Genomic DNA, 27383 nt, shown 5'->3' with positions numbered 1-27383 from the left:
TGTATATATATAATATACGTTGGCAGTAAACATAAACGATGAATCGTCAATGAATACGACCCAAATCTAAAGGATATTGAGAGAGAGAGTGAGAGTGAGAGAGCATGAGAGGCAAAGAAGGGGGTGGGGGAGGGAAGAGGTATGCAGATTATCGTAAAAAAATGCGTAGATATGTATTAATATCAGAACAACCTATACTGCTGGAGCCATTAGTCCGAAAATCCAAAAGCGCGTGCACTTCTATCGTTTATTAAGCGCAAACAGATATTAATGTATTTTTACACGCGCGCCCACGAGTTTTCGTTTTTGGACGTTCACGGGGGCATATCAGTGGCGGCAACGATTCGAAAGAGTGAGAGAGAGGAAGAGGGGGTCGAAGCGCCAAATCCAATTACTTTTATTCGGACGAAATGAGTGCAGTAAGTCATTAATACTAATCAATGGACGAACCCGAACAACGAGAACGCCCATATACGAGTTATAACTCAACGCGGGGGTTAAATGACTTTATTGCAAAAAACTTGCGTTTTTGTGATCACCAAACGAGAATCGCGCAATGCTTAAAAATAAAAACAGCAAACAACAAGAAAAAAAAAAGAAGGGAACGAATAGAGCAAAGTCGATAAGCAATGTTTATTTTGTATTTTACATTGCGTAGTGTTCTTCTTTTTTTTGTAATTCTTATTGGTGCTCTTTCTTCTTCATTTGCAGTCTCTCTTTCACTCTTTTTTTTCGTTTTTACCTATTTTAGCTTTGTCATCATATTTTTATTCAGGGTTGCCACAAAAATTTAATTTTCTTTTTTCCTGACTTTTCCCTGATTTCTAGACAAAATTTTTACTTTTTCCTTGAGCCTAAGAATATTCTGATTCACTCTAAAAATTATTAGATACTCAAAAAAATTTCTATTACATTTATTTACAAATTTCTCTAAAAGTAAAATTATTCGAAAACATCAGTAACTTCTTTTTCAAATAAATATTTAATCATTATTATTTTTCTGTAGGAATTAAAATTAGTCTTCGACTCGGAGATTTGGTAATTCAATTTTAAATCAATTTTTATTAGAAAATTCTAGAAGAATTAAATTTTTTAAATTAAAAAATAAATAATTTATTGAATAATTGAATGTTTGTTAAAATTGAATTCTCCTAAAGAATTTTATGAACAAATTTTTAAATAATTGAATTCTTTTGACAAATTTTAATAAAATTTTTAAGAATAATTACATTTTTCGAGGAATTCGATTAAAATATTGTAAAAAAAATAATTAAAATCCTGCGATGTGTTTCATTATTTATAAATATAATTGAAATTTTCCAAAGAATTTTATTATTTATAAAGATGCTTAAAATTTTGAGAAGATTTTTTTTTATTTTTGAACATAATTGAATTTTTGCGAAGAATTTTATTATTTTTAAAAATAATTCAATTCTTGAAAAGAACTTTGTTAAAATTTTTTAAATAATTGAATTCTTTACTATTAATTTAAAAATAATTGAATTGTTCCGAAGAATTTATTAAAAATTTTAGAAAATAAATGAATTTTATGTTAATATTTGAAAATTTAAATTCTTTCGAGGAAGTCTATTAAAATTGTTTTGAAAAGAATTGAATTTCTGCTGCAAAGAATTTTACTATTTATAAAAGTAATTAAATTATTGCGAAGAATTTTACTATTTATAAAACTAATTGAAATGTTTCGAGAATTTATTAAAATTTTAAGAAATAATTTAAATTGTTATGAAGAATTTTATAGAAATATTTGAAAATAATTAAATTTTTTCGAGAAATTCAATGAAAGTTGTTTCGAAAATAATTGAATTTCTTAAAAGAATTTTATTAAAATTAAGTATTCAAAATAATTGAATTCATCACAAGAATTTGATTATTTTTTGAAAATAATTGAATTCTTTCCATTTTTTGACGAATATATTTAAAAATTTTAAATAGAAATTTTAAATAGAAATTTTAAATAGAATTTTTTAAAAATATATTGAGAATAATTGAATTACTTTTCGAAAATTTTAAATTCTTGTTGAAATTGAATTTATGGAAGTTTTTGAAAATAATTGAATTCTTTCGTGTAATTTTATTTTAAATTAGATTAAAAATAATTTAATTCCTGCAAAGAATTTTAGTATTTATAAAAATAGTTGAATTGTTTCGAAGAATTTTTTAAAAATGAATTTCTGCGAAGAATTTTATTATTTATAAAAATAATTGAATTCTTGAAAAAAACTTTGTTAAAACTTTTTAAATAATTGAATTCTTGCGACGAATTTTATAAAAATATTTTTAAATAATTGATATTTTTCGAAAAATTTTATGAAATTTTGCATTTTTTAAATAATTGAATTCCTGTGAAAATTTTATTACTTATGAAAATAATTGAATTATTTCGAATAAATTTATTAAAAATTTTATAAATAATTGAATTCCTGTGAAATATTGCCAAGAATCTTATTAAAATTTTTAAAAAGTAATTGAATTTCGATGAAGAATTTTATTATTTTTGAAGAAAATTGAAATTTTGACAAGAATTTTTTTTTTACTTTTTGAACATAATTAAAATTCTGCGAAGAATTTTTACAACTTTTAAAAATAATTGAATTTTAGGAAGCGTTTGTAACTTTTTCAAAATTCAATTTTTTTTTAGTATTTTTAACTAAAATTCTTCTATCAATCTAGTATTTATGAAAATTGTAAAAACTATTCATTAAATAATTTATAAGTCATAATTTAATGATAGTTCTTGAAAAATTAGTTATTTAAAAAGAAATTATTGTCAGAAATAGAAAAAAAATGTGTCTGACGAAAAACGGTATTTACTACTTAAAATAACAAAATTTACTTACCTGAAAGTTAAAAAAAATGTTATCTAATTGCGAAATTACTGTTTCGGCTGACTAAATTTACTGTTTTCTACTGAGACTGACGGAATTTACAGGAATTGAAAAATTTTCCTGTCTGACTGAAATTGACTTTTTCTACTAAATATAGACTTTTCTACTGCAAAGTGGACTTTGTGTCTACTTGTGAATCAGTAGAAGAAACTTGATTGACTTTTCTAAATAAAATTCACCTCTACTACTGCGATTGGAAATTTAAAGCAAATTTTAAGGTAGTGTCTGACTAATACTAACTTTTACTACTGGAAATTTATAATTACCTGCAGAAAAATTGCGTTTGGCTAAAAATAACTTTTGCTACTACTATCAAATTTCAATGATTTTACTTTAAAAGCTTCGGGAATCTGTCTGACTAAAACAGTCTTTTACTACTGATTCACAAGGTAAGTTTAAATTACTTGCAATAACATTAAGTAAAATTTTTCGATGAAATGAACTTTTACTACTAATTTCGAAAATTAAAGGAAATTATAAGATACCGTCTGAGTAAAATTTACTTTTTCCACTAGCACAAAATATTTACAATAATCTCGAATTTTAGTTTCAGTTATACTTCTGACAGAAAATTGTCAGACTTATATTTTCTTTTACTACTTATTAAAAATTATGTCCATAGTTAATTCATACTATTGAAAAAATTGTTTGGCTTATACTTTCTTTTACTACTTGTAGAAAAATATTGAGTTATACTACTGAAAAATAATTGTCTGACCCTTATTTTTTACTACTTGTAAAAAATATTGTGAATAATTTATTTACACTACTGATAGAAAATCGTCTGACATAAATTTTCTTTTACTACTCATATCAAAGAATTATGTCCCCAGTTGACTTAAACTACTGAAAAAATTGCTTGCCTTCTCCTTTTTTTACAACTTTTAAAAAATTACGTGAATAATTGACTTATACTACTGAAAAAACTGTCTCACTTATACTTTCTTTTACTACTTATTGAAAAATTACGTTATTTTCTAACATTGACTGCCTAAAAATATTGTTTCTACTGTCACAAAAATTTTTTTTTATTAAAAATATCGGCTAGATAAATTTTGCTTTTACTACTGTTAAAATACTAGAGAAAAGTCTGTCAATGTCTCTGAGTAAAAATTAGTTTTACAAAAAAATTTTCAAATTGTAATTTTTTCTACAACGGTATTTAAGTAAAGTAATAAAGAACAGGCAAAAAATTACAAAAACTCAAGACGATAATTTCTTCAATTATATACTGTTCTAGAAAATTTTCCCCAAACATCATCTGCAAGTGTTATTAGAAAAAAAATACCAATTCTTCTTTTTTTTTTTTTTGTTCTTTTTTTTCGTGCTTTTTTTTGCGAGTGAAATTATTGACGTGTTCTCGAGTGGAGAGATAACACATTATCCTCGGCACTTTTATAAGCAAAATCACCGAGGCTCGCGTGTTTCGTTAATCCCCTTGACTGCGGTTCCTATACCGTATGTATATGGGTGAATGCATAGTCTGCCTACCGGGCGTATTTACGAATTTACGTGAAAAAAAATTGAACCGCATTTCTCCGATGGAGGCGATTGTCGTTTGTACCGCGCTTTTTACCTATTTTTTATACGACAAAGCGCCACCACTCTTGTAATCCCCAAATGTCCTGCGATTTCCCCGAAAAATCGCCCTTCAATTTTAATCAACCATCCCCAACTTCCAAAAAAAAGAGAACAACCATTTTTTTTTCGTTGTCGCCTACATTTTTACAAACACCCACAGTTCGTTCCATTTTTCTCGTTATTAATTTATTATTATTTTCTTCAACGAAAAAAATATCCCACATAACTGATAAAAAATGTAATTTTACATTTTTAATACTTTTCTATTATTTAAAAATCAAAAAAAAAATACTCTCAAATATTTTCCATTTGATTTGAATATTTTATTTCTTTCATTATTATTAAAACAAAATTTTTCCAAGTCGAATATATTTAACAGAAGAAAATATAATCGAGTATTAAAAAATAGATTGAGTTTTAAAAAAAATATATATATTCTGTAAAATCAAATTTGAATGATGAAATTTTTGCAAAAAAAGAGCACCTTATTTTCCAATTAAATCAGGGCAAAAGCGTCGATAAAAAGGATAAAATATGCAATTCATTGAAACGTGTTCCCTTTTTTTTTTGCTTCCATCTTGACGAGATAAAATGCAATTTCTATGTGAATTTTTGTTGGTAAAAATTATTAAATTTCTATCAATGCTCATTCCACTTTTGCCTTTTCGCATTTCAAAATCCGACAATTCAACGAGTGTCGTAAATGAATATTAATCAATTTTCAGCGTTAAATTCGATACCGCAATAAAAAGCGACACACGTTAAACACGCACTCATGTTAATGCTTCCGCGCTCTCTTCAACCATTTAGACGTAAATTAAAGAAAATAAAATTCAATTTATTTCTGATTATATGTGAAATTTATTTCAAAGTCCAGATTTCTTTGGAATCAATACGATTTTTTTTTTTTTTTTTTTTTTGAAATGAAAATACGAATTTTTAATTGATGGGATTAAAAATATTTTGGTAGAAAATAAAAAGTTAACTTAAATTAGTTTTATGTTAATTAATGTAAATTAATGAAAATTAATGAATTTTAGGCAAATTTGATTAATTTAAATTTACATTGAATTAATGTATTAGAAAATAAAAAATAATCCGTACATTAAGTTTTTCATGTTAAATAATTTTTTTCTTTTTTCTATTTTTTTCAGGAGAGTGACAGAAGTAGCAATGGAAGTCCGGAACCAGCATCCGTCACTTTACATGAACATCAGATGATTTTGGAGTCACTAAAGTCTCGAAAAAGACGACGAAGTCCTTCCCCTGAAAATTTGGAACATGTGAAACGTGCGGCTCAAGCTCATCTAAATGGCACAAGTAAAATCTTTTTTATTTTTTAAATATAATTAGTAACTTTAATATTAAAATTAAGTAGTAAAAATAGTACTAATCGTAACAATAATGCTAATTAATATTAATAATTATTAATAATTTTTAATAATTAATCATTAGTAAATTTATTTTTTTATTTTTTTAATAAAACTAGTAACTTTAATTAAAATTGACTTGTAATAATAACAATAATAATACGAATTAATATTATTTATTATAATTAATAAACTTTTTTAAAATAAAAATAGTAACTTTAGTGTTAAAATTTACAAATAATAACTAATCAGTTCAATAAAATTTTTTAAATATTTATTTTATTTATTTATTTTACTAACAAATTGTTACGCGCGAAACGAGACATTCAATTTATTATTATTATGCAAATTAAAAAATTCTTTATTTTCAACTATAAATTTTTAAAATAATTTCATAATCAAAATTTAAAAAATTCACTTATTCAGTACAAAATTAGTTATTACTGTTCATATTTTCAAAAATTTTAATAAAATTTCACGAAAAAAATGAATTATTTTCTAAAATTTTAATAAATCCTTCTAAACAATTCAATTACTTTTTTTAAATAGTAAAATCTTTACAAAAATTCAATTATTTTCACAACAATTTTATTTGAATTCTTAGGAAGAATTTAATTTTTAAAAAAATTTTTAACACATTTTGAAAAAATACTTTTTTTTCTAAAATTTTAATGAATCCTCCGAAAAAATTCAATTATATTTATAAATAGTAAAATTATTCGTAAGAATTCAATTATTTTTATAAATATTAAAATTCTTCGCAAGAATTCAATTAATTTTATAAATAGTCAAAATTCTTTGCAGAAATTCAATTATTTTCAAAACAATTTTAATTGAATTCCTCGCATGAATTCAAATATTTTGAAATATTTCCATAAATTTCAATTATTTCCTAAAATTTTAATAATTTCTTCGAAATAATTCAACTATTTTTATAAATGCTAAAATTCTTTGCAGGAACTCAATAATTTTTATTTTCCTCGAAAAAATTTAAATTTTCAAATATTAACATAAAATTCATTTATTTTCTAAAATTTTTAATAAATTCTTCGGAACAATTCAATTATTTTTAAATAAATAGTAAAATTCTCCACAAAAATTCAATTATTTTCAATAAAATTTTAATAAAATTCTTCTTCATAAAATTCAATTGCTTTCAAAATTTTCAATTAAAATTATTAAAGAAACTCCAGTAGTTTAAAAAAAATTCAAAAAAAATCTTCAAAAGAATTTAATTAGTATTTTTAAAAATTTTAATAAAATTCTTCGGGAGAATTCAGTTATTTTCCTAAATAATAAAATTCTTTGAAGAAATTCTGTTATTATCAAATTTTTTTAAAAAATTCTTTGCTACAATTCGATGATTTTCAATACATTAGTTTTAAAATTGAAAATATTTGAAAAGAAAAATTATAAAAAATTTAAGAAACAAAATAGCAAACGACAATTAACTGCGAACAGATTACCTGAACATTTACTTTATTATTATTGATAATGATCCTAAAGAAGAAATTTATTTTTAAACTTTTCTAAATGTAAAATTTAAATTTTTAATTTTTATTGCAATTAGTAATTCATAAAAATATTTTAAAAAAAAATATTTCATTTATTTGAACCTTCAAAACTTGTGGGTCATTTTATTTTTTTTCTTTTTTAAATTGTCATTTGGTTTTGAATTTTTTTATTTCAAAATATTTTTTATTTATTAAAATTTTTTATTTGCTTTGAAATTATCGAGTAAAAAAAATAATCTTTGTAATTACAGTGGCTGACATGGCGACATTGCAAAATTTCCAAAATTTGGTTAATTTACAAAATTTACCTCAAGTCGCATCATTGGCGGCTGGTCTTCAAGGAATGGCAAGATTAACAAATAATCAATTAATTAATACTCCATTGAATCTCACTGTCAGTTCGTCGGGTGAGTTAATTATTTAAATAGTTTATAATACACTTTTCTTTATAGATAGAGGATTATTTTTAGCACATCTTCTCATTTAGTCAAAGTCTCTGAAAGATTTACTTAAATATTTAACGAGAAATTCGTTCTTCTAATTCGTTTTTTTCGTCTCAAGAAAATTTATCAACTCGACAGTTACAATTTTATTTGAAAGCTGTCATTTTAAAATTAGCAAATAATTCTATTTTCAACTAATAAAATTTGTTTGCAAATTGCAAGTGAATTACTTTTATTTATAAATATTATTTCACATTTGTAGACTGTAATCTAGTTTTGAGTTTAGATTTTGTGGACTTGATTTTGTATTTTGTGATGTATTTAATACATTTTGTATTTGTACTTATATTTGATTTCATGTTATTTTATTTACTGGATCGTCTTATATTCTATATTCAATTTTATATTTAATTCTATTCTTAATTCTAAATCAAATTCTACATTTAATTCTATAGTTAATACTATATTCAATTCTGTATTTAATATTATATTTAGTACTGCATTATATTCTATATTTAATTCTATATTTCGTTCTACATTATATTATATATTTAATTCTATATTTAGTTCTACATCATATTCTATATTTATTTCTGTAGTTAATTCTCTATTTAATTCTATAATCAATTTCATATTTAATTCTATATTCAGTTTTATATTAAATTCTATATTTAATTATAAATCTACTTCTATATTTTTGATAACCAAATGAACTGAATAGAAATATTTAAATTAAGTCAAATCTTTTCATCGAAAGTGGAAGATTTTTACTAATTATTTATTTTTGCATTTGTCTTTAAGCTGGAACATTACCAACTCCGTCAAGTACAACGGTGGCGTCTCACCTTTTGCCACCCCCAAGTTCGGCCCCCTTGGCGACACTTCCTCAACTTCTCTCTCAACCTCAACCGGTTACAGTGCCGACGTTAATTTTATTGTCTGGCCAATTCATTCAGAACGTTCAGCATGCCCAACTTCTTATACAAACTTCTCAAGGTAAGATTTAATTTTTTTCAATCATTTCCCTCCCGCAGATCTTTTACAGGATTTTAGGTTTTTTTTTATAAAATTATAAAATAAAATATCAAATATTTTTACACTTCTTTATTTCTTAGAGTTTAGAAAAATAATTGTCCTGTTTTTCTAAATTGCAGAAATGTTTCGTGGAGAATTTTTTTTTTTTTTTTAATAATTTTTACATTCATTGAGAAAAGTTAACAACTTATTTACAAAGCAAGACGAGCGATTGAAAATATAATGAACACGATTTTGTTTCCAATGCCTTCAGGGTGAGACTCTAATGCCATCCTTTTCAATCCGTCGTCACCCAACCAACGTAAGTTGGGATTTGATGGTATGAGTTGGGATAAAGTCCTAATCACACTTTGGGGGGAGGAGGGGGGGGTAGATGAAGAAGGGAAAAGGGGATGGGGGGGAGGTTGCATAATATTACACAATCGAGTTTGCGCCGTTATAATATCGGCTATCTCTGACCAGAGCTTGGACCATCCAGTGCGGGACCAAAACCGGTGCCGTCCTTCTATACTTAGTGGCCCCCTAGACTAGCTCGGCAAGCACAGGGCAAACTCTGCAACTAATTTCAATGTATAATTAACGTCTCACTACCATCCCCCTTTCTCGACTCTCGACCACCACCACTACCATCACGTCATCCTCCTCCAACTTCCATCCACCCTATCTTCTCTGTCCTTCACAAACCCTCTCGACCATTACTAACACTTGTCCAGCTAACCCTGGGCTAGCCTCGAACACAGCGAATTTTGCCTCCGCTATTATATTGATTGTGGTTCTTCCTCGCTAACTTCGTTTCTAACCAAGTTGCTGACTTCCATTCTCTGTCAATAGACAACAACTTCTAGGATTCCGGTTAAATGGATTCAAGTTATCACGAAATATAGGTGGGCTGCTGCCCCCCCCCCCTTTTTGCATGTACTTCAAGCAGTCCTCATGGACCGACGGAATTATAAGCTTCACAAGTAACACGCTTCGTCGATTGAATGGCTTCTCCTAACTCTTGAAATCAAAAGTTTTATTCTGAATGATGTTAAGTGTTGGTCACTATATAGAGATGGTTCCAAGTTTCATCTTGAACGTCAGGTTGTTGCCACCTTTCTAATTTGTACACTAGGGGGAAAGAATAATTTGCATCATCCTGGTCTGAATTTCAGATCTTTGATCTATTTCTGCAGAGGTCGAATGTTAAAATTTAAAGCATTTTAAATAAATATTGAATGGAATAGTAATCGAGTAATTGGTATTTTTGATAATAGACATTTGTTCAGTATCACAGTTTTTCTAAGGATATCAAAATGAGACAAAAGCGAAAGGAAAAAGAGCCACAAATTTAATCCAGAGATCATTAAAAAATCACAGTTATAGACAGAAAAAACAGTAATTTATAATTTTAAGAAACTTAAATAGGAACCATGAATAAAACATGGCACCAGTTTTTTTATTTTTGTTGCTACTTTTTGTTTTGATATCAATTAGAATATTTATTTTTCTTGAAATAATAATTAATTCCTTTGGAGTAAACTATAATAACCACTTTAACCTTCGGAGAACACACCTCTTTTTTAGGTCATTTTTCAATGCTCATAACCAATTTTGAACTGTTCATCTGCTTAACCAAAGGATTTTTTGCAAATATAGTTTAAACTCTGTAAAATAAGTCTGTGTACTTTAAAATCCTTATAAAAAAAATATTAAACAATAGATAAAAAGCTTTTCGCAAAAAATCTTGGGGTCAAAATGACCCCATGTGTTCTCCGAGGGTTAAAGAACATAATCATCAAAATTTAAAGCGCAGCAACAGTGGCGTTCTTTGCGGTAAATTCAGGAACCAACAATTTTTATTTGCCACGTGGTGTCGCACTTTGCGAAAAAGTTTCGAACTAATTCACATGTTATCGAATTTAATGTACATTTTAACAAACGTAAAATTTTATTTGTAAATCACTGTCATAAATTAGATGATTTTTTGGATAAAATTACAGTTACTATTAGAAAAAAAAATCGAAGTTAATAATTTCTCCACCAGGGTCGTCAGCTCTGCTCAATTTTAAAAAGCAGATAAAGATGGCGTCAACTTTTCCAAAATGGTGTCCCTCGACCACATGGTCGAGATTCTGTTCAGTGTTACTTTTTGTGCAACTCATTCTCGTGTTTTTTTTTTGTTCCCGATTATTTATGAATTTGAAATTTTTAATATTCAAGTATTCTACTTTTTAAAGTGGATTAAAAATACTGTATTCAACATTACGGATTTTTGTTGAAGTTGAAGATAACCTGAACGTAAGTTTCCTTTTTTTAACATAATTATTATAACATCTAGTCACTCATTTAATTATTAAAAAATTTAATTTACAATTTAATTATTTAAAATTATTTAATAATTTTTATTTTAGTTTCTTTTAGCTTATTTTTTTATATTATAATTTAGTAAATTAAAAAAAATAAAAAAGTAAATAAAGAAAGTAAATTCAAATAAATTAAAATCGTCATATAGATGTTGTAATGTAGGAAAATTTTTTAATTTTAACCGCAACGAGCGCCACTGTTGCTAATCTCTAAATTTTAATCATGGTCCCTAAAATGACGCCAATCATAGCTAATCATTTCTTATTTTAATTTAATTAATATTTAATTTAAATAGTGAAAATTTTGAATATATTATGACGTCAGTTTGTTCAAAACACGTGTTTGAAAACACGTGACATCATAATGGATCAAATACCCTTAATATATATTGAATCTAATAAAATATATTGTAAAATTAAATACCTAATAGAAATAAAAAAAAAAATAATAAAATTCTGGAGAAATTTAAAATGTTAAATTATTGATTTTTCTTTTTTCCTGAAATTAATTTTGGTTCTATTATTTCAAAAGTTTGATATCTAAGCCATTGTATATTGAAGGAGACGCTGAGGGTCAAACAAATAATAATATAATCCTCAAAAGAATTTTGAATAGTTTATACAATCGTACGAAAGGACCCAAACAAAGAGGATACACTTTCCTGAAAGTTTCTTAGAAAATAAAATATTAATAAAATATTACAAGAATAAATTTTGTTGTAAAGGTAGTAATAATTATTTTACATTTTATTATTAATTATTAATTTTTTATTTTATTATTAATTATATTTTATTCAATATGACAATTACAATTTAATTTAATCAATTAATAAGAAATAACAAATTTATAATTAATAATTAATTTTTACAATCGTTAAAAAATAAACTAATGCCAATAACAATAAAATTGAAATAAATAAAGAAAAATCGAAAGAAAAATAAATAAAATCGCAGTTTTCTCACAGCGGACTCGAATCCCAAGGTCGTCACGTATAACAAGAGAAAATAAACATAAACATTACCTCCCCCTTCAAAAAAAAAAAAAAAAAAAAAATAAGAAAATCGTTTTGCTAATGTTTCTTCTAATGAGATTTTGGCGAGAGTTTACGAGTTGTTGAGAAAACTGGATTTACTTAACGCAGATATACGTATATAACACAGGTGCCTTCTAAGGATCAGTAATCATATTAAGCGAGTGTATAGGATTATCAGATTAGCGGAGCTGGAGGTAATCCTGAAACTATTCTAAGTATGATTAGGCGTCCTTCTCGAAGCCCAGTACCTGTACCCGATATTAAGATGACGATAATAGTTTACGAACTATACGCCCCAGCCTATACCTATGCCCTATGGGTTTTGGCTAATAATCCTTCTATGAGACTCTGATAAGTTTACCAAAACCATTTTGAAATCAATAGTCCGTCACGGAAGGCAAGACACTTACAAATAGAATTTAGCAAAACAAAAAAAAAATTAATTTTTTTTTCTAATAATATTTCTTTTTTTTAACAGGCATTTCCACACAGACAATAATTGCAGCGCCCGTTAATCATGTGAATAATCAAATGGTTGACTTTCCCCTCAGTAATGGACAAGTTGTCTCCACGACATTGGCGAATTTACAATCAATTGCGCAACCTCAAAATTTGATGAATACACCGACTAGTAATGGTGAGTTACTGTTTTTTATTTATTAATTTATTTATTAAAACAATTTCTTTAAATATTCTAAATAAATAATAAATATTCTAAAACTATTTATTTTTTTTATTTTTCATAACTATAAAACATAAAGATATCGATAACTCCGAGTTCGGAGTGATTCGACACGGAGTGATCGATTTCTTCATGTTTTATAATAATTGAAGATGACCGAGTGATAAAATCATTTACAATTCAATTATTATTTACAAGAATTTTTAACTAAAATTCTTCTTTAAATCGATTATCTATATTCATTTTTAATAATTTTTGAAAAAGTTCTTTGACAATTTTCAAATCCATTTGTTTACAATATTCAATTTTACGAAATTTCAATTATTTGTAAATTCTTCAATTAAATAAATATTAGAAAATGAAAAACTTCAAATAATATTAAAAAAATCCACAATTAAACTTTTTCAAAAAAATTAATTTCAAAATTCAATTATTTTTAAAAATTCACGCTCTATTGCTTTTAATATTCCATTATTATTTCAAATTTTAACTGAAATTCATTTTTAAATCAATTTTTATTGGAAAATTCTACGAGAATTCAATTATTTAAATACAAATAAAATGCAAATAAATCATTTATTCAATAATTTCTTTAAAGGAATTTAATTAAAATTTTACTGAAATTTATTAAATTAAAAAATTGTATAACGATTTTCGAAAATAATTAAAAACTTTTTGAAGAATTTTATGAAAATTTTTAAAAATACTTGAATGCCTAAGAAGAATTTAAATAATAATTTATGAAAATAATTGAATTCATGGGAAGAATTTTATTAAATTTTGTTTAAATAATTGAAATTTTGACAAGAAGTTTATTACCATTTTTGACAATAATTTTATTCTTGAGAAGAATTTCGCTATCGATTCATAAAGATAATTTAATTCTTGACGAGAATTTAAAAAAAAATTTGCAAATAATTGATTTTCTGCGACAAATTAAAAGTTATTTATGAAAATAATTGAATCGTTGCAACGAATTATATTATTTATTAAATAATTGAATCGTTCTTAAATTTGAATTCTATCGTCAAAATTTAATAAAATTTTAAAAAATAATTGCATTTTTCGAGGAATTTATTTTTAAATATTAAAAATATTTAAAATTCTCCCGTGAAAATAAATGAATTCATAAATAAAATTCTATTATTTATAATGATAATTGAACGTTTTCGTAAAATTGTATCAAACATTTTTTTCAATAATTAAATTTTTTGATAAATTTTATGAAAATAGTAAAATATTCAAAACCATTGAATTACGAAAAACTTTTGAAAATAATTGAAATTTTGTAAAGAATTTTATTTAAATCTTGAAAATAATTGAATTTTTGGCCAAAAATTATGCTATTTATAAAGATAATTGAATTTTTGATGAGATATTCATCGAATTTTAATAAAATTTTTAAGAATAATTAAATTTTTCGAGAAATTCGATTAAAATTGTATTAAAAATAATTAAAATTCTGCAATGTGTTTTATTATTAGTGAAAATAATTGAATCCCTAAGAAGAATTTTATTAATTTTGAACAATATTTAATTTTTGCGAAGAATATTACTACTCTTGAAAATAATTGAATTTTTGTAATAATTTGTAACTTTTACGAAATTGAATTTTTTGTTCTTGTTTTTAACTAAACATTTTCTATAAATCTATTATTTTTATTAATTTTTCAAATAGTTTCTTTAAAGAATTTTCAAATTTATTTATTTACAATATTCAATTTTACAAAATTTCAATTATTCATAAATTCTTCAATTAAATATAATATTCGAAAATAAAAACATTAAATAATTTTAAAAAAAAGTCCGCAGTTAAAGTTTCTCAAAAAAAATTAACTACACAGAATTGTTAGTTAGAAATATGAAAAATTAAAATTTTTAAAGATTTTATATATGAAACCTTTCATATATATCAATTCGTCTGCTATTAGCTGCTAGCAACACGTGTTTTGTGCGCTCTCGTTCAATTTCCATTATTAACTGTTGTATTTTGAATGGAGCAGTTGTAAATAGTTGTGTGCATGAACTGTTTGCACTGTTGAACTTGTTAAAGTTGTTTACCTCGGTTAATATTGTGTGTTTGGTAATTCTGTGAGGATTTTTGGGTGTTAAGTGAAAGTGAGGTTAGGTATCAACAATGTCATTGACTGTTGGTAAGACCTTCCCAGGATGCAGAAAAAGAGTTATAAGAGAATCGACACCGTGCCCGGGCTGTGGTACCCTGTATCATCCGGCTTGTGCAGCTCAAACTGCAGTTCTTGATGACGATTCCTTCACAAAGTGTTGCAGACCACGCTCTCCCTCTCCTATTGCTGACTTACAATTGCAATCTACTTCTGCTGGCTCGAATGTGTCTGCTGACTATACTTTAACACCAATGGATATAAAAAATATTGTTACTAATATGACTGCTGCTCTTAGTCCGCAATTATCATTATTATCAAATAAATTAGATGGTGTAACCTCAAAACTGGAGGGTGCTATTACTAGAATTACTATTAATGAAACAAGGGTCGAGGATTTAACTGACAGAGTCAACAGCATAGAAGGTACTGTAACTAGTTTAATTGGTAGTCAAAATGTTGACACTGGTACAATAATGCAAAAGTGTATTGTTGAAGTCTCTGAGCGATTTAAACGTAAAAATAATTTTATTTTATTTGGACTTGGCGAGAACATTAATCGCAATGCCGACTCTGACAAACATGTAGTTGCACAAATATTATTATCCTTAAAAATTGAACCGGCTTCCCTTGAGAATATAAAGACTTATAGAATTGGTAAACCTCCACAGAACCAGCAAAGGTTGAGACCACTGCGGATTGTCTGTCAATCGGAAGCACATGCCAATCTTCTGTTTCAAGCATTTGTTGCAGCAAAGAAAATGACAGACTCTCCATTGGAGATAGAGAATCTCTGGATTCGGCGAGACAAGACACAACAGCAACTAGAGGAACTGAAAGTATTGAAGGAGCAATTAGAAAATCGACGCAAAAATGGAGAACAAAACCTGAGGATTGTTTATCGGAACGAGATTCCGACCATAACAACAGTGATGACAACAAATGTTCACAACCAGCATACGAGCACCGATACTTAAACATAACCACTCCAAGTTCATGTGAGCAAGATGCGCGCGCAACCGGTACTTCTCTCCATCTACCATCTGATCTCTCAATCTACTATCAAAACGTCAGGGGCGTAAGAACCAAACTTACACAGTTAACACAATGTATTCCTTTCATTGATTATGATATTATTGTTTTTACTGAGACGTGGTTAAATGAAAGTTTTAATACAAAGGAACTCGGTTTTCAGAATTATAATGTTTTTCGCTCAGATAGATGTTTAAATTCTAGTGATAGTTTGCGTGGAGGGGGGGTGTTGATTGCTACTTCGTGTGTATTACGTGCTTCAATTATCTCAACTACGATCACAAATATAGAGCATATTTTTATAAACATATGATTATGATGCTGCAGCCTAGCACTATTGTTGTTCTTATATTTCAATAATTACTAGTACATCTGTACGAAAGGGCATTTATTTTTTGTAAGCCCGTTTATTACTTAAATAAATAAATAAATAAATAAAAAAATTCAATTATTTCTAAAAATTTACCCTCTAATGCTTTTAAAATTCAATTATAATCTAAAATTTTAACTGAAATCCATTTTTAAATCAATGTTTATTGAAAAATTCTACTAGAATTCAATTATTTAAATAAAAAAATAACAATTTATTGAATAATGGTATGTTTCTTGAAATTTAATTCTTATAAAGAATTTTATCTATAAATATTAAATAACTGAATTCTTTTGACGGATTTTAATAACATTTTTAAGAATTATTTCAAAGAAAAAAAATTTTAAAAGTTTAAAATTGAATTAAAAATAATTGAAATTCTGCAATGAGTTTTATTATTTATAAATTATAATTATGTTTAATTTAATTATATTTTCTATTTTGTTTTAAACAAAAATTATGTTTAAAAATTTTATCTTTAATTCAAATTTAAAAGTTGATTATAAATAATTTAAAATCAACCATAACTTATGTTTGAATTAAACATATTATTTCTTTAAATGAACCAAAAAATATGTTTTAATTAAACTTAAATATTTTGTACTGTATAGCAAAGATATTTTAAGTTTGATTTAAACAAAATATGTTTAAATCAAATGAATCGTTTTCTCAGTGTGCCTTTTTTTTATACTATAGTAGAAAATATATTTATGGTTTTATATATGATTTTAATTTTTTTGTGCCAGTACCAAGTCCAAGTTTGGCGACGAGTTTGGCATTGAATCCGGCAGCGCTGCCGCATCTTCTCGGCAATAGTACAGCGAGTCAGCAATTGTTGATGCCGCAACAATTGTTGCAAGCTGCTCAGGCCGTTCAAGCCCAAGCTCAGGCTCAAGTTAAGGCACAAGCCGTTCAAGCTCAAGCTCAGGCTGCTCAAGCCGCTCAAGCTGCTCAAGCTGCGTCGCAACCACTCCTCACAACTTCACCTCAACATGCGCATCGGCACTCTACTCATTTGAACCACTACGGGGTAAGTTTCTACTTATTTACTTAAAATCCAATCACTATCAATTTGAATAAATAAATAAATAAATAAATTATCGTCGAAAAAAATGACAAAACCGTCGCTTTTCAATTATAAAAATTAGGCCAAGTTACCTTCAAATTCCTGAATTTTTGAGAAAGGAACTTTAATTGGAGTTATAAAGTACCCCAAAAATGTTTTATTACCGAAACGTTCGTTTTATTCGAAAATGAGTTTTCTAGATTGAATTTTTTTTCGTTTTTTTCAATTAGGGAGAGAATACCATTGTTTATTTTTTGGTATCTTAAAATTTTTTTTTACTTTTTCCCTCACCCTAAAGAATATTCTGATCAACTCTAAAAATGATTAGACATACTCAAAAAAATGTTGAAAGTATTAAAAATTCTAATTTTTAAAGACTTTAATTTGAAACCTTTTCAAAATTCAATTATTTTTTGAAAATCCATGCTATAATGCTTTTAGTATTAATTTATTATCTAAAATTTTAACCGAAATTCATTTTTAACTCAATTTTTATTACAAAATTCTAAGAGAATTCAATTATGTAAGTAAAAAAAAATAAATAATTTATTTAATAATTGAATTGAATTTAATTAAAATTTTACTGAAATTTATTTAATTAAGGAATTCTATCACAATTTTCAAAAATAATTGAAAACTTAAAGAATTTTATTAAAATTTTTAAAAATAGTTGATTTTAAGAAAAGTATTTATATAGTAAATTATGAAAATAATTGCATTTAAGAAAAGATTTTTATTAAATTTTGTTTAAATTTAAATAATTCATTTTTATTCACTCCTCGTAAAGAAAGTCCCCCCCCCCTCTTCTTTTAAGAAAGAGAGAAAAAAAAAGAGTAATGAGTACAGACTGTACGATATTTTTAACATTTAAAAAAAAAAAATATTTACCTTTACATTCGTAATTTTTTTCTTTATATTCGAATTCTACTGTAAAAGGTCTATTAAGATTTTGCAATAGCTACTGCGTTTAGAAAAAAACAAAAAAGTTAAATAAAGTACTAAATTTTTGTTTAATTATCGAAAAAATAATTTTTTATTATTATTAACATTGAAAATAATGAAAGATAATTGTTATTATTATTATTTTTTTACTGTTAATCGTAAATTATTTTTTCACTACTGAGAATCAGTTATTTTTTTACTGATTTCTATTATAACATTATTATACTTTCTATTATTGTTATTATTAGGTATTATTATTAAAATATACTAAATAAAATTATATTTTTTTTACTCAAGGTTGACACAAAAATTTAATTTTGTTTTTCTGTAATTTTCTCTGACCCTAAAGAATATTCTGATTCACTCTAAAAAAATTATATCCTCAAATAATTTTTTATTACATTTATTTACGAATTTCTTAAATTTAAAAATTTGTTTTATTTAAAATAAATATTTAATCATTATTATTTTCCCATAGGAATAAAAATTTTTCAAAAAAAAATTCAATTAAACTTTTTCAAAAAATTAATTCTACAGAAATGTTAGTTAAAAGTATGAAAATTTCAGATTTTCAAAGATTTTAGATTGAAACCTTTTCAAAATTAATTTATTTATAAAAATCCATACTATTGATGCTTTTAATATTCAATTATTATCTAAAATTTTTACTAAAATTTATTTTTTAATCAATTTTTATTTAATACTTCTACGAGAATTCAATTATTCAAATACAAAAATAGATAATTTATTGAATAATTCAATGTTTCTGAAAATTGAATTCTCATGATTTTTATAAACAAATTTTTAAATAATTGAAATTTTGCTAAGAATTTTATTAAAATTTTTGAAAATAATTGAATTTTTTTGACGAATTCTAATAAAATTTTTAAGAATAATTACATTTTTCTGCAATAAAATTAATTGAATTCTAAAATGAATTTTTATTATTTATAAGAATAATTGAATGTTTGCGTTGAATTGTATCAAAAATTTTTTTTTCAATAATTAAATTTTTTGATAAATTTTATGAAATTAGTGAATATTGAAAATCTATTGAATTGCGAAAAACATTTAAAAATAATTGAAATTTTGCAAAGAAGTTTATTCAAATTTTTGAAAATAATTGCATTTTCGGCGAAAATTTTTTCTATATTATAAAGATAATTGAATTCTTGACGAGATATTCGTTAAAATTTTTTTTAAGTAATTGAATTTCTTCAAAGAATTTCATTAGTTTCGAAAATAATTGAATTCTTGTAATGAATATTGTTATTTATGAAAATAATTGAATTTTGCAAAGAATTTTAAAAAAATTTTTGAAAATAATTGAATTTTTGGCTAAAATTTTTGTTATTTTATTAAGATAATTGAATTCTTAACGAGATATTCGTTAAAATTTTTAAAAATAATTTAATTTCTTCAAAGAATTTTATTAGTTTCGAAAATAATTGAATTATTGTGATAAATTTTTATATTTATCAAAATAATTGAATTTCAAAAAAAATTTTATTTAAATTTTTGAAAATAATTGCATTTTTGGTGAAAATTTTTGCTATTTTATAAAGATAATTGAATTCTTGATGAAATATTCGTTAATATTTTTGAAAATAATTGAATTTCTTCAAAGAATTTTATTACTTTTGAAAATAATTGAATTCTTGTGATGAATATGTTTATTTATGAAAATAACGGATCTTTGCAAAGAAGTTTATTAAAATTCCTAAAAAAAATTGAATTTCAGTGAAGAATTTTGTTATTTATCAAGATAATTGCGTTAAAACTTTTGAAATAATTCCAATACTTTTAATAAAAATAATGAAAATACCAATTTTGAAGTGGAAATCTAGTGAAAAGTAGCTTTTTTCCATGAATGGAAAAAGAAATGAGAAAATAAAAAAAAATTAAAAAAGAAAAATGGTAATAAGGGCAGAAATTTTCTTAATAAGGAAAAAGAATTTAAATGCTAATTTTGGAAAAGTAAAAATATGATGCAATTTGTAATTTTCGCGTACGAAAATGAAGTGAAATGAAATAAACGTCGAGGAAATAATTGTGACGGGCAATCTAGTTAAGAAAGTATTCGCGGGTACTTGTTTCGCTAATTAGACTGTAAAGTACCCTTCGCGACTCAGTTTCTCATATTATTAAGTGTGCATAATTGAAAGTTGGAAAGTGTAGGTTTGTCGTCGTCGCGTCCCGTGGTATAATTTTCTGAGATTATACACCACTCATCATTTTTGAAACGATGTTGTTTTCAGTCGACGGAAAAACACCACAGAGATAGACAGGAGCAATCGTCGCCTCTTAACGGTGCCGTGGTATCCGCTGCTTCCGCCCTCAATAGACTGGCCAACAACAATGGCGAAATAACGATGACTGTTGTTAAAGCATCACCAAGCAGTTTGCATAGTTCCAAGGACGAGGATGATGATCTTCTTAATGACTCGCCTAGTATGTGAACGTTTATTTTATTCTCTTTTATTATTCTATTTTTTACATTTTCTTTATTTCATCGAAAAGCTCATTTTTTGTATACTTTTCAATTTTTTGTGATCTTTTATAACTTTCATATTTTTTACATTTTTTAAATATTTTATATTTCTAATATTAATAATATTTTTTAAAACATTATTATATTTTAAATTTTTACAATTTTCGTGAAATTTTCGTGAAATTAGTAACGAGGAATTAAAAACAATATTTTTCGTGAATTTTCGGAAGTATATTGTTAAGAAAGAGTACAGAAAGTATTCTTAGGGAAACTTTCAGGAAATTACAGGAAATAAAATAGAGAATTTCTTGGTAAAATTTGGAAAATATTACATGGAATTTTTCGGGAAATTTTGCTAAGAATTTTTTGAGAAATTCCGGTTAAAATTGTAGAAAATTTCTCGGGAAATATTGCAGTGGTTTTTTTGGATAATATTACTGAGATTCTTTTGGGAAATTCGAAAAAAAGTTATAGGAAATTTCTCAGGAAATATTGCAGAGAATTTCTTAGGAAATTCTGATAAATATGGTAGAGCTTTTCTTGGAAAATTCCAGGAAATGTTATAGACAATTTTTCGGGAAATATTGCAGGGAATTTCGTGAAATATTCAGGGAAATATTATAGATAATTTCTCGGGAAATATTGTATGGAATTTCTTAGAAAATTTCGGGAAATATTGTAGAGATTTTCTTGGGATATTCCTGCAAATATTGCAGGGAAATTTTGTCAAAAATATTGCACGAAATTTCACGAGAAAAGTTCCAGGGATTTTTTTAGGAAATTTCGGGAAACATTGAAAGGAGTTTTTTGTGGATATATTGCTAAAAATTTCTTGAGATATTCCAAGAAATATTGTAGAGAATTTTAGGAAATATTATTATTATTATTTTGTAGGGGAAAATTATTGAGAGTTTTTTTGAAATATTCCGGGAAGTATTGCAGGGAATTTTGCTGAAAATTTCTTGGGAAATTCCGGGAAATATTCTAAAGAGTTTCTTGGAATATTCCAGGTAATATTGCTCGAAATTTTTCGGGAAAAATTCCAGCGATTTTTATTAGGATATTCCGGGAAATATTGCAGGGAATTTTTCGGGATGTTTTGCTGAGAATTTCTTAAGAAATTTCGAGAAATCTTACAAAAGGAATTTTTGGAAAATTCCACGAAATATTGTAGAGAGTTTATTGGAATATTTCAAGAAATATTGAAAGGAATTTCTCGGGGAAAAAAATCAGGGAATTTTTGGGGTAAATTTCAAAAAATATTGTAGATAATTTCTCGGGTGCAATTCCAAAAAAGTTGGGTAATATTCTCAAGTGAAAAACTGAAGTAATATTTTCTTAAGTTTCCTTAAGTTTGTTCTTGCAAAAAATTCCAACAATAATTTTATTTTATATTTAAAATTTTCTTTCTTCTTTTTAAAAATCTTGTTATCTCATTATTAAAATTATAAATTTAATTGCAGTTTGACATTTACATTCGTATAAAACTACCAAATATTGGAGAAAATATATTTTTGATAATTACGATTTCGATTTAATTTCCTCTTATCAATTTATCTACTATACTCTAATTAGACTTATCGGATAGTTTTATTCCTCTTTACTTGATAAACACGATAATGCTTTCTATCTTCTTAACGTTTACTTGTTTTTGGATTGAGTGCATTACTCGTTAATTAAACAATTAAATATGTTAATTAGATTGGAAAGTTATAAGATATTGAAGAAAACTATTTTTAAAAAACTTCTTATTCGTCGAATATTTCTGTATTATTTCTTTAAAAATAACATTCTTGAAATAGATATTCCAGGAATATTTCCTCTTCTTCAAATTCACAGAACAGTAATAATTACTATTTTCAATCTTCTAACTTTTTCTTTCAGTTTTTGTAATTTTTTAATGTTATCAGAAAATTTATTTCTTGAATTTCAATAATTAAATAGTTTAGAAATTAATATCTACAGGAATATTTATGGAATATTTTGTTTTCTTGAAAAATTACGAGTTTACAAGCAATTCAGATTAATTACTATAGAGAAACTACTTGAAAATTATTGAAATTGATAAGTATGCTTTGAAACTTTAAATTAATTATTACAAATTTTGCTTATAACTGTTTGAGATATCGTGTATGATTTTACTGATAAGTTTGATTGGAAATTAATGATCGAAGGACTTTGCTAGTTTATTACTTGAAAACGTGTTAGTCTACATTGAAAATTATGAGCGTTCTTTTTTATCTGAACATTTATATCATCGAATTTTGTATTTTAGGATTTTGTCTTTGAATTTTTTTCTTCTTTTCGTCTTAGAATAAAATTACAACTTTATTTAATAACATAATTTAATATTATAATGTAATTTAGTCTTTTGAATTAAATTGTATCTCTAATTTTTTATTTTAGAACATTTTTAATTAAAAAAAGGAATTTTTTTTTATTTTTGATTTTTGTTATAAAATTATTAATATAAAAATCTTTCAATTTTATTTACAGATCAACCAACAATTAATGAAGCGACCAGTAACATTATTGATGGTGTTGATTTGGACGATATGAGAGATTTCGCCAAAAGATTTAAACAAGAAAGACTCACTTTAGGATTAACGCAAACACAAGTAGGTCAGGCTCTCAGCGCCACAGAGGGTCCAGCCTACAGTCAGAGTGCAATATGCAGGTGAGTTTTTTTAAAAAGAAAAAAAAACAAAAATCAAAATTTAAATTAAGAAAAAAAAAAACACCTAAAAAAATATAATAAAAGCTGATTAGTGTCAGTCAACTAAAAATAGCATGAGAAATTTAGAATTTTTCCGATATAAAATATTAGTTTCAAAAATTAGTACTTTTAGATCAATTATATTTCAATTTTAGCAAATTTTTGTTATTAATTTAATTTTCCATCTAAAGTGGAAAATAAATATAAAATAAATTTTAATTTTAATTTTAATTTCAATTTCAATTTTTAAGTAAAGAAAAAACTTTAATTATTGTGTATTAAAGAAGAAAAATTAAAAATAACGAAAAGTTCAGAATTTTTTACCATAACGAAATTAATTTTAACTTTTAGAGAATTCTTGCTATAAATTATTATTAAGTACCCCTTAAAACTAATTCCAGTTTAATCAATACTGGATGGATCTTTAGCAGCATTTCATTTTTTTGTTTTATTTCTGTTTTTGGAAATAATTTATTAAAAGACCCCGAAAGTGCTCTATTTTAAATTATTGTCAGCCAACGAAGAAAAAGACAAAAAAATTCATTCAAATTTATTTATAAAAATATTTTTTTAAACTTTTATTAACACACTCAGTCATTTCGACCCAGATTAAGAATTAATAAAATTAATTTAAAGTAAATTTTGTTTGTAAATTTAAAAGAATTTTTCCTTTTATTCTATTAAAAATTAAAATTCTTTTTTAAAATAATAATAATAATAATAATAATAGGGATGAAATATACTCTTTAAATTTTTGTACATCACTAATTTGTAAACGATTTTTATTAATTGTTTTTCTTCACTAAAATTTTCAAAAACGATTTTATTAACTATTTTTAAATTTAATATTAAAAAATCATAGTTTATTATTTAGAAAGCATAATTATTAACTTTATTTAGAAAAAAATTGACTGAAGTGTAAAGTTTGGGTCAAACTGATCCAATGGGTCAACCAAAGTTTAATTTAATAAAAATTAATGAAATGAAGAAATTAAATAAATGAAAATTTTGCACAAATGAAAAAACGAAATTAAATAATAAATTAATTAAATAAATTAAGTAAGTCAACAAATAAAAGGATTCAACAATTGAAAAAAGTAAGCAAATGAATAATTGTACAGAAGCAAATGTACATAAAATGAAACAAATTTTGGCACAAAGAAGAAAAATTTTTGAAAATTTTCTTAAAATTCTCTTTCTTATTAAAAAAAAAAGGAAAGACAAAAAAAATGACATGCTACCAAAGAGCCATTCATTGTGTTAAACGTTTCGATTAATTGAAGTATTATTGATGATTGTTTAGCAATGACATGACTAAGCCTCCCAGTGCCCTGGTTAAACTTCCCAGTGCCCTGGCTTCTTTTACTCCCGGTGCCCTGGTTACCCTGGCTGCTGAATTCGAGAAATGTCGGCAGCAAGCTATGTACGTTTTACCCCTTCATCACTTTTTTTAAACACAATTTCACTAAAATTTACAATTTTCAAAAAAAAGAAAAAAATTTCAATCAATCAATTTATTTAAAATTATATCGAAGAAAAAAGAGTCCCTTTCTTTTCTCGTATCAGGAATACCGTCATCGTGACTAATAATTATAATACGTGATATTTATAATTAGCGTGATGCAATCACGCTAATTGGCCGTTTTGTAATAATTCAAGAAATTCTCCCAAAACAATTTTTTTCTCTCCTCCTTGAAGTGAAAATGGCTTTTGGTTATAGCTCCAAGAATCTCTTTCTCTCTTACTCCTACTCTTATTCTCTCACGAAAAATTGATAATTCAAAAATGAAAAAAAAAATGAAAACTTAATTAGAACAATAAATGAACGGAAATAATAATAATAATAATGAAAAAGGAGCACTTATGAAATAGAATTTTAACATGCTTCTCTGAGCCAGGGCATTGGCAAGCTTGGGCACGGTGTCGCCAACACGCGAAAGACTCGTATCCATTAACAAATTTTTTTAAATCTCATCTCAAAATACAACTTTTACTTTTTTTTCTCCTTTTATCTTGGATTCAAACACTTTTATTTTGAAAAAATAGTAAAAAAGTAACAAAGCACTAAATTTAGAGACCACAATTTACAATACAAAAAAAGTACAAAAAAATACAAAAATACATGAATACATAAATTCATAAATACATAAATACATAAATACATAAATTCATAAAGTCATAAATTCATGAATTCATAAATATAAAAATACAAAAATAAATAAATAAAAAAATATATAAATAGAAAAATACACAAATACAAAAATACACAAATACAAAAATACAAAAATACAAGTAGTTTATTAAAAAATTCAAAAATTACTAAAGTAATATTACGTTGGTTAAAAAATACTAAACACGCACTCAAATCATTTCCCAATCACCCTATAGATGAAGAGCGATTTTGCACGCTATCGAGTCACGTGTTGGCAACATCGTGCACCCCGGATCACTAAATAAAACACGCATGCGCGCATTGTCAATGTCCTGTATTAAAAGAAAATTAATTATGCATGCCTTTCTAGTGCTCCTTTTGAACAATTGTTTCATGAGAATATTGTTTTTTTTTACTACAACAATAGAATAAATTACCGAAAAAGAATTTTTTTTGTTTCATAAAACCTTGGAATATTCCATATTGGTGAATTATTACTGAAATAATATTTCAATATTTATTAAAGAAAATATTTTTATATTTCATGGAAATATCCTAATATTCCAAAGAATAAAATTTGAATATTCCAAAGAAATATTTTTAAATTTTCAAAAAAGATTTCAACATTCCAAAGAAATATTTGAATATTCCAAAGAAAATGTTGTTAATTTTCCAAGAAAATATTCTGATATTCCAAAGAAATATTTAAATATTTTAATGTTCCAAGAAACCAATTTAAATATTCCAAAGAAAATATTCTGATATTTCAAAGAAATACTTTAATATTAAAGGAAATATTTTAATGTTCTAAGGAAATATTTTAATGTTTCCAAAAAAGAGTTCAATATTGCAAAGAAAATTTTAATATTGGAAAGAAATATTTTAATATTCCAAGAAAGCAATTCGAATATTCCAAAGAAAATATTTTAATGTCCAGGAAAATATTTTAATTTTCCAAGGAAATATTCTAATTTTTCAAAGAAATATTTTCATCCTCAAAGAAATAAATTTAAATATTCCAAAGAAAATATTTTAATTTTCCAAGAAACAAATTTAAATATTCTAAAGAAAATATTTTAATTTTCGAAGAAAAAATTCTGATATCTCAAAGAAATATTTTACCAAGGAAATAATCTAGTATTCCATAGAAATATTCTGAAAACATTCTAACATTTTAAATAAATGTTTTAATGTTCAAAGAAATAAATTTAAATATTTCAAAGAAAATATTTTAATTTTCCAAGAAACAAATTTAAATATTCTAAAGAAAATATTTTAATTTTCCAAGAAAAAATTAAATTTTGAAGAAATATTTTAATATTCTAAGGAAATTTTCTAATATACCAAAGAAAATATTTTAATTTTTGCAAGAAAAAATTCTGATATTTCGAAGAAATATTTTAATATTCCAAGCAAATATTTTAATCTTCCAAGGAAATATTCTAAAATTCCAAAGAAATATTCTAAAAATATTCTAATATTCCAAAGAAATGTTTTAATGTTCAAAGAAATAAATTTAAATATTCCAAAGAAAATATTTTAATTTTCCAAAAAACAAATTTAAATATTCTAAAGAAAATA

The 27383-nt window shown here is 24.8% G+C and overlaps 2 protein-coding genes across 2 annotated transcripts in view; both read left to right on the top strand.

Moving 5' to 3' along the window:
- LOC122499951 (POU domain, class 6, transcription factor 2) overlaps positions 1–27383 on the top strand; it is a 67562-nt gene that overhangs the window by 30210 nt on the left and 9969 nt on the right. Inside the window, exons 2-9 of the mRNA XM_043608556.1 lie at positions 5642–5807; positions 7623–7778; positions 8616–8810; positions 12707–12865; positions 17182–17465; positions 20702–20894; positions 23431–23611; positions 24954–25073. Of these exons, the coding sequence (XP_043464491.1) occupies positions 5642–5807; positions 7623–7778; positions 8616–8810; positions 12707–12865; positions 17182–17465; positions 20702–20894; positions 23431–23611; positions 24954–25073 (1454 nt within the window). The remainder of the gene's footprint in view (positions 1–5641; positions 5808–7622; positions 7779–8615; positions 8811–12706; positions 12866–17181; positions 17466–20701; positions 20895–23430; positions 23612–24953; positions 25074–27383) is intronic.
- LOC122499932 lies at positions 14851–16404 on the top strand. Its single transcript, XM_043608532.1, has 2 exons — positions 14851–15459; positions 15705–16404. Exons 1-2 carry the CDS (start codon positions 15048–15050, stop codon positions 16376–16378), a joined length of 1086 nt encoding a protein of 361 aa, XP_043464467.1. The 5' UTR covers positions 14851–15047; the 3' UTR covers positions 16379–16404.

The sequence above is a fragment of the Leptopilina heterotoma genome, unplaced genomic scaffold (assembly GCF_015476425.1).
Source record: "Leptopilina heterotoma isolate Lh14 unplaced genomic scaffold, ASM1547642v1 Lhet_18, whole genome shotgun sequence".
Classification (NCBI taxonomy): Eukaryota; Metazoa; Arthropoda; class Insecta; order Hymenoptera; family Figitidae; genus Leptopilina; species Leptopilina heterotoma.
The sequence above is the reverse complement of the archived record's forward strand: the minus strand, read 5'-3'. Positions and strand labels throughout refer to the sequence as shown.

Excerpts from the sequence above, each read along its gene's own strand:
- LOC122499932 (XM_043608532.1), top strand. The coding sequence starts at position 15,048 with ATGTCATTGACTGTTGGTAAGACCTTCCCAGGATGCAGAAAAAGAGTT. Across the intron at positions 15,460-15,704 it reads CAGAGTCAACAGCATAGAAG|AACCAGCAAAGGTTGAGACC; the intron begins GTACTGTAACTA and ends AAACCTCCACAG.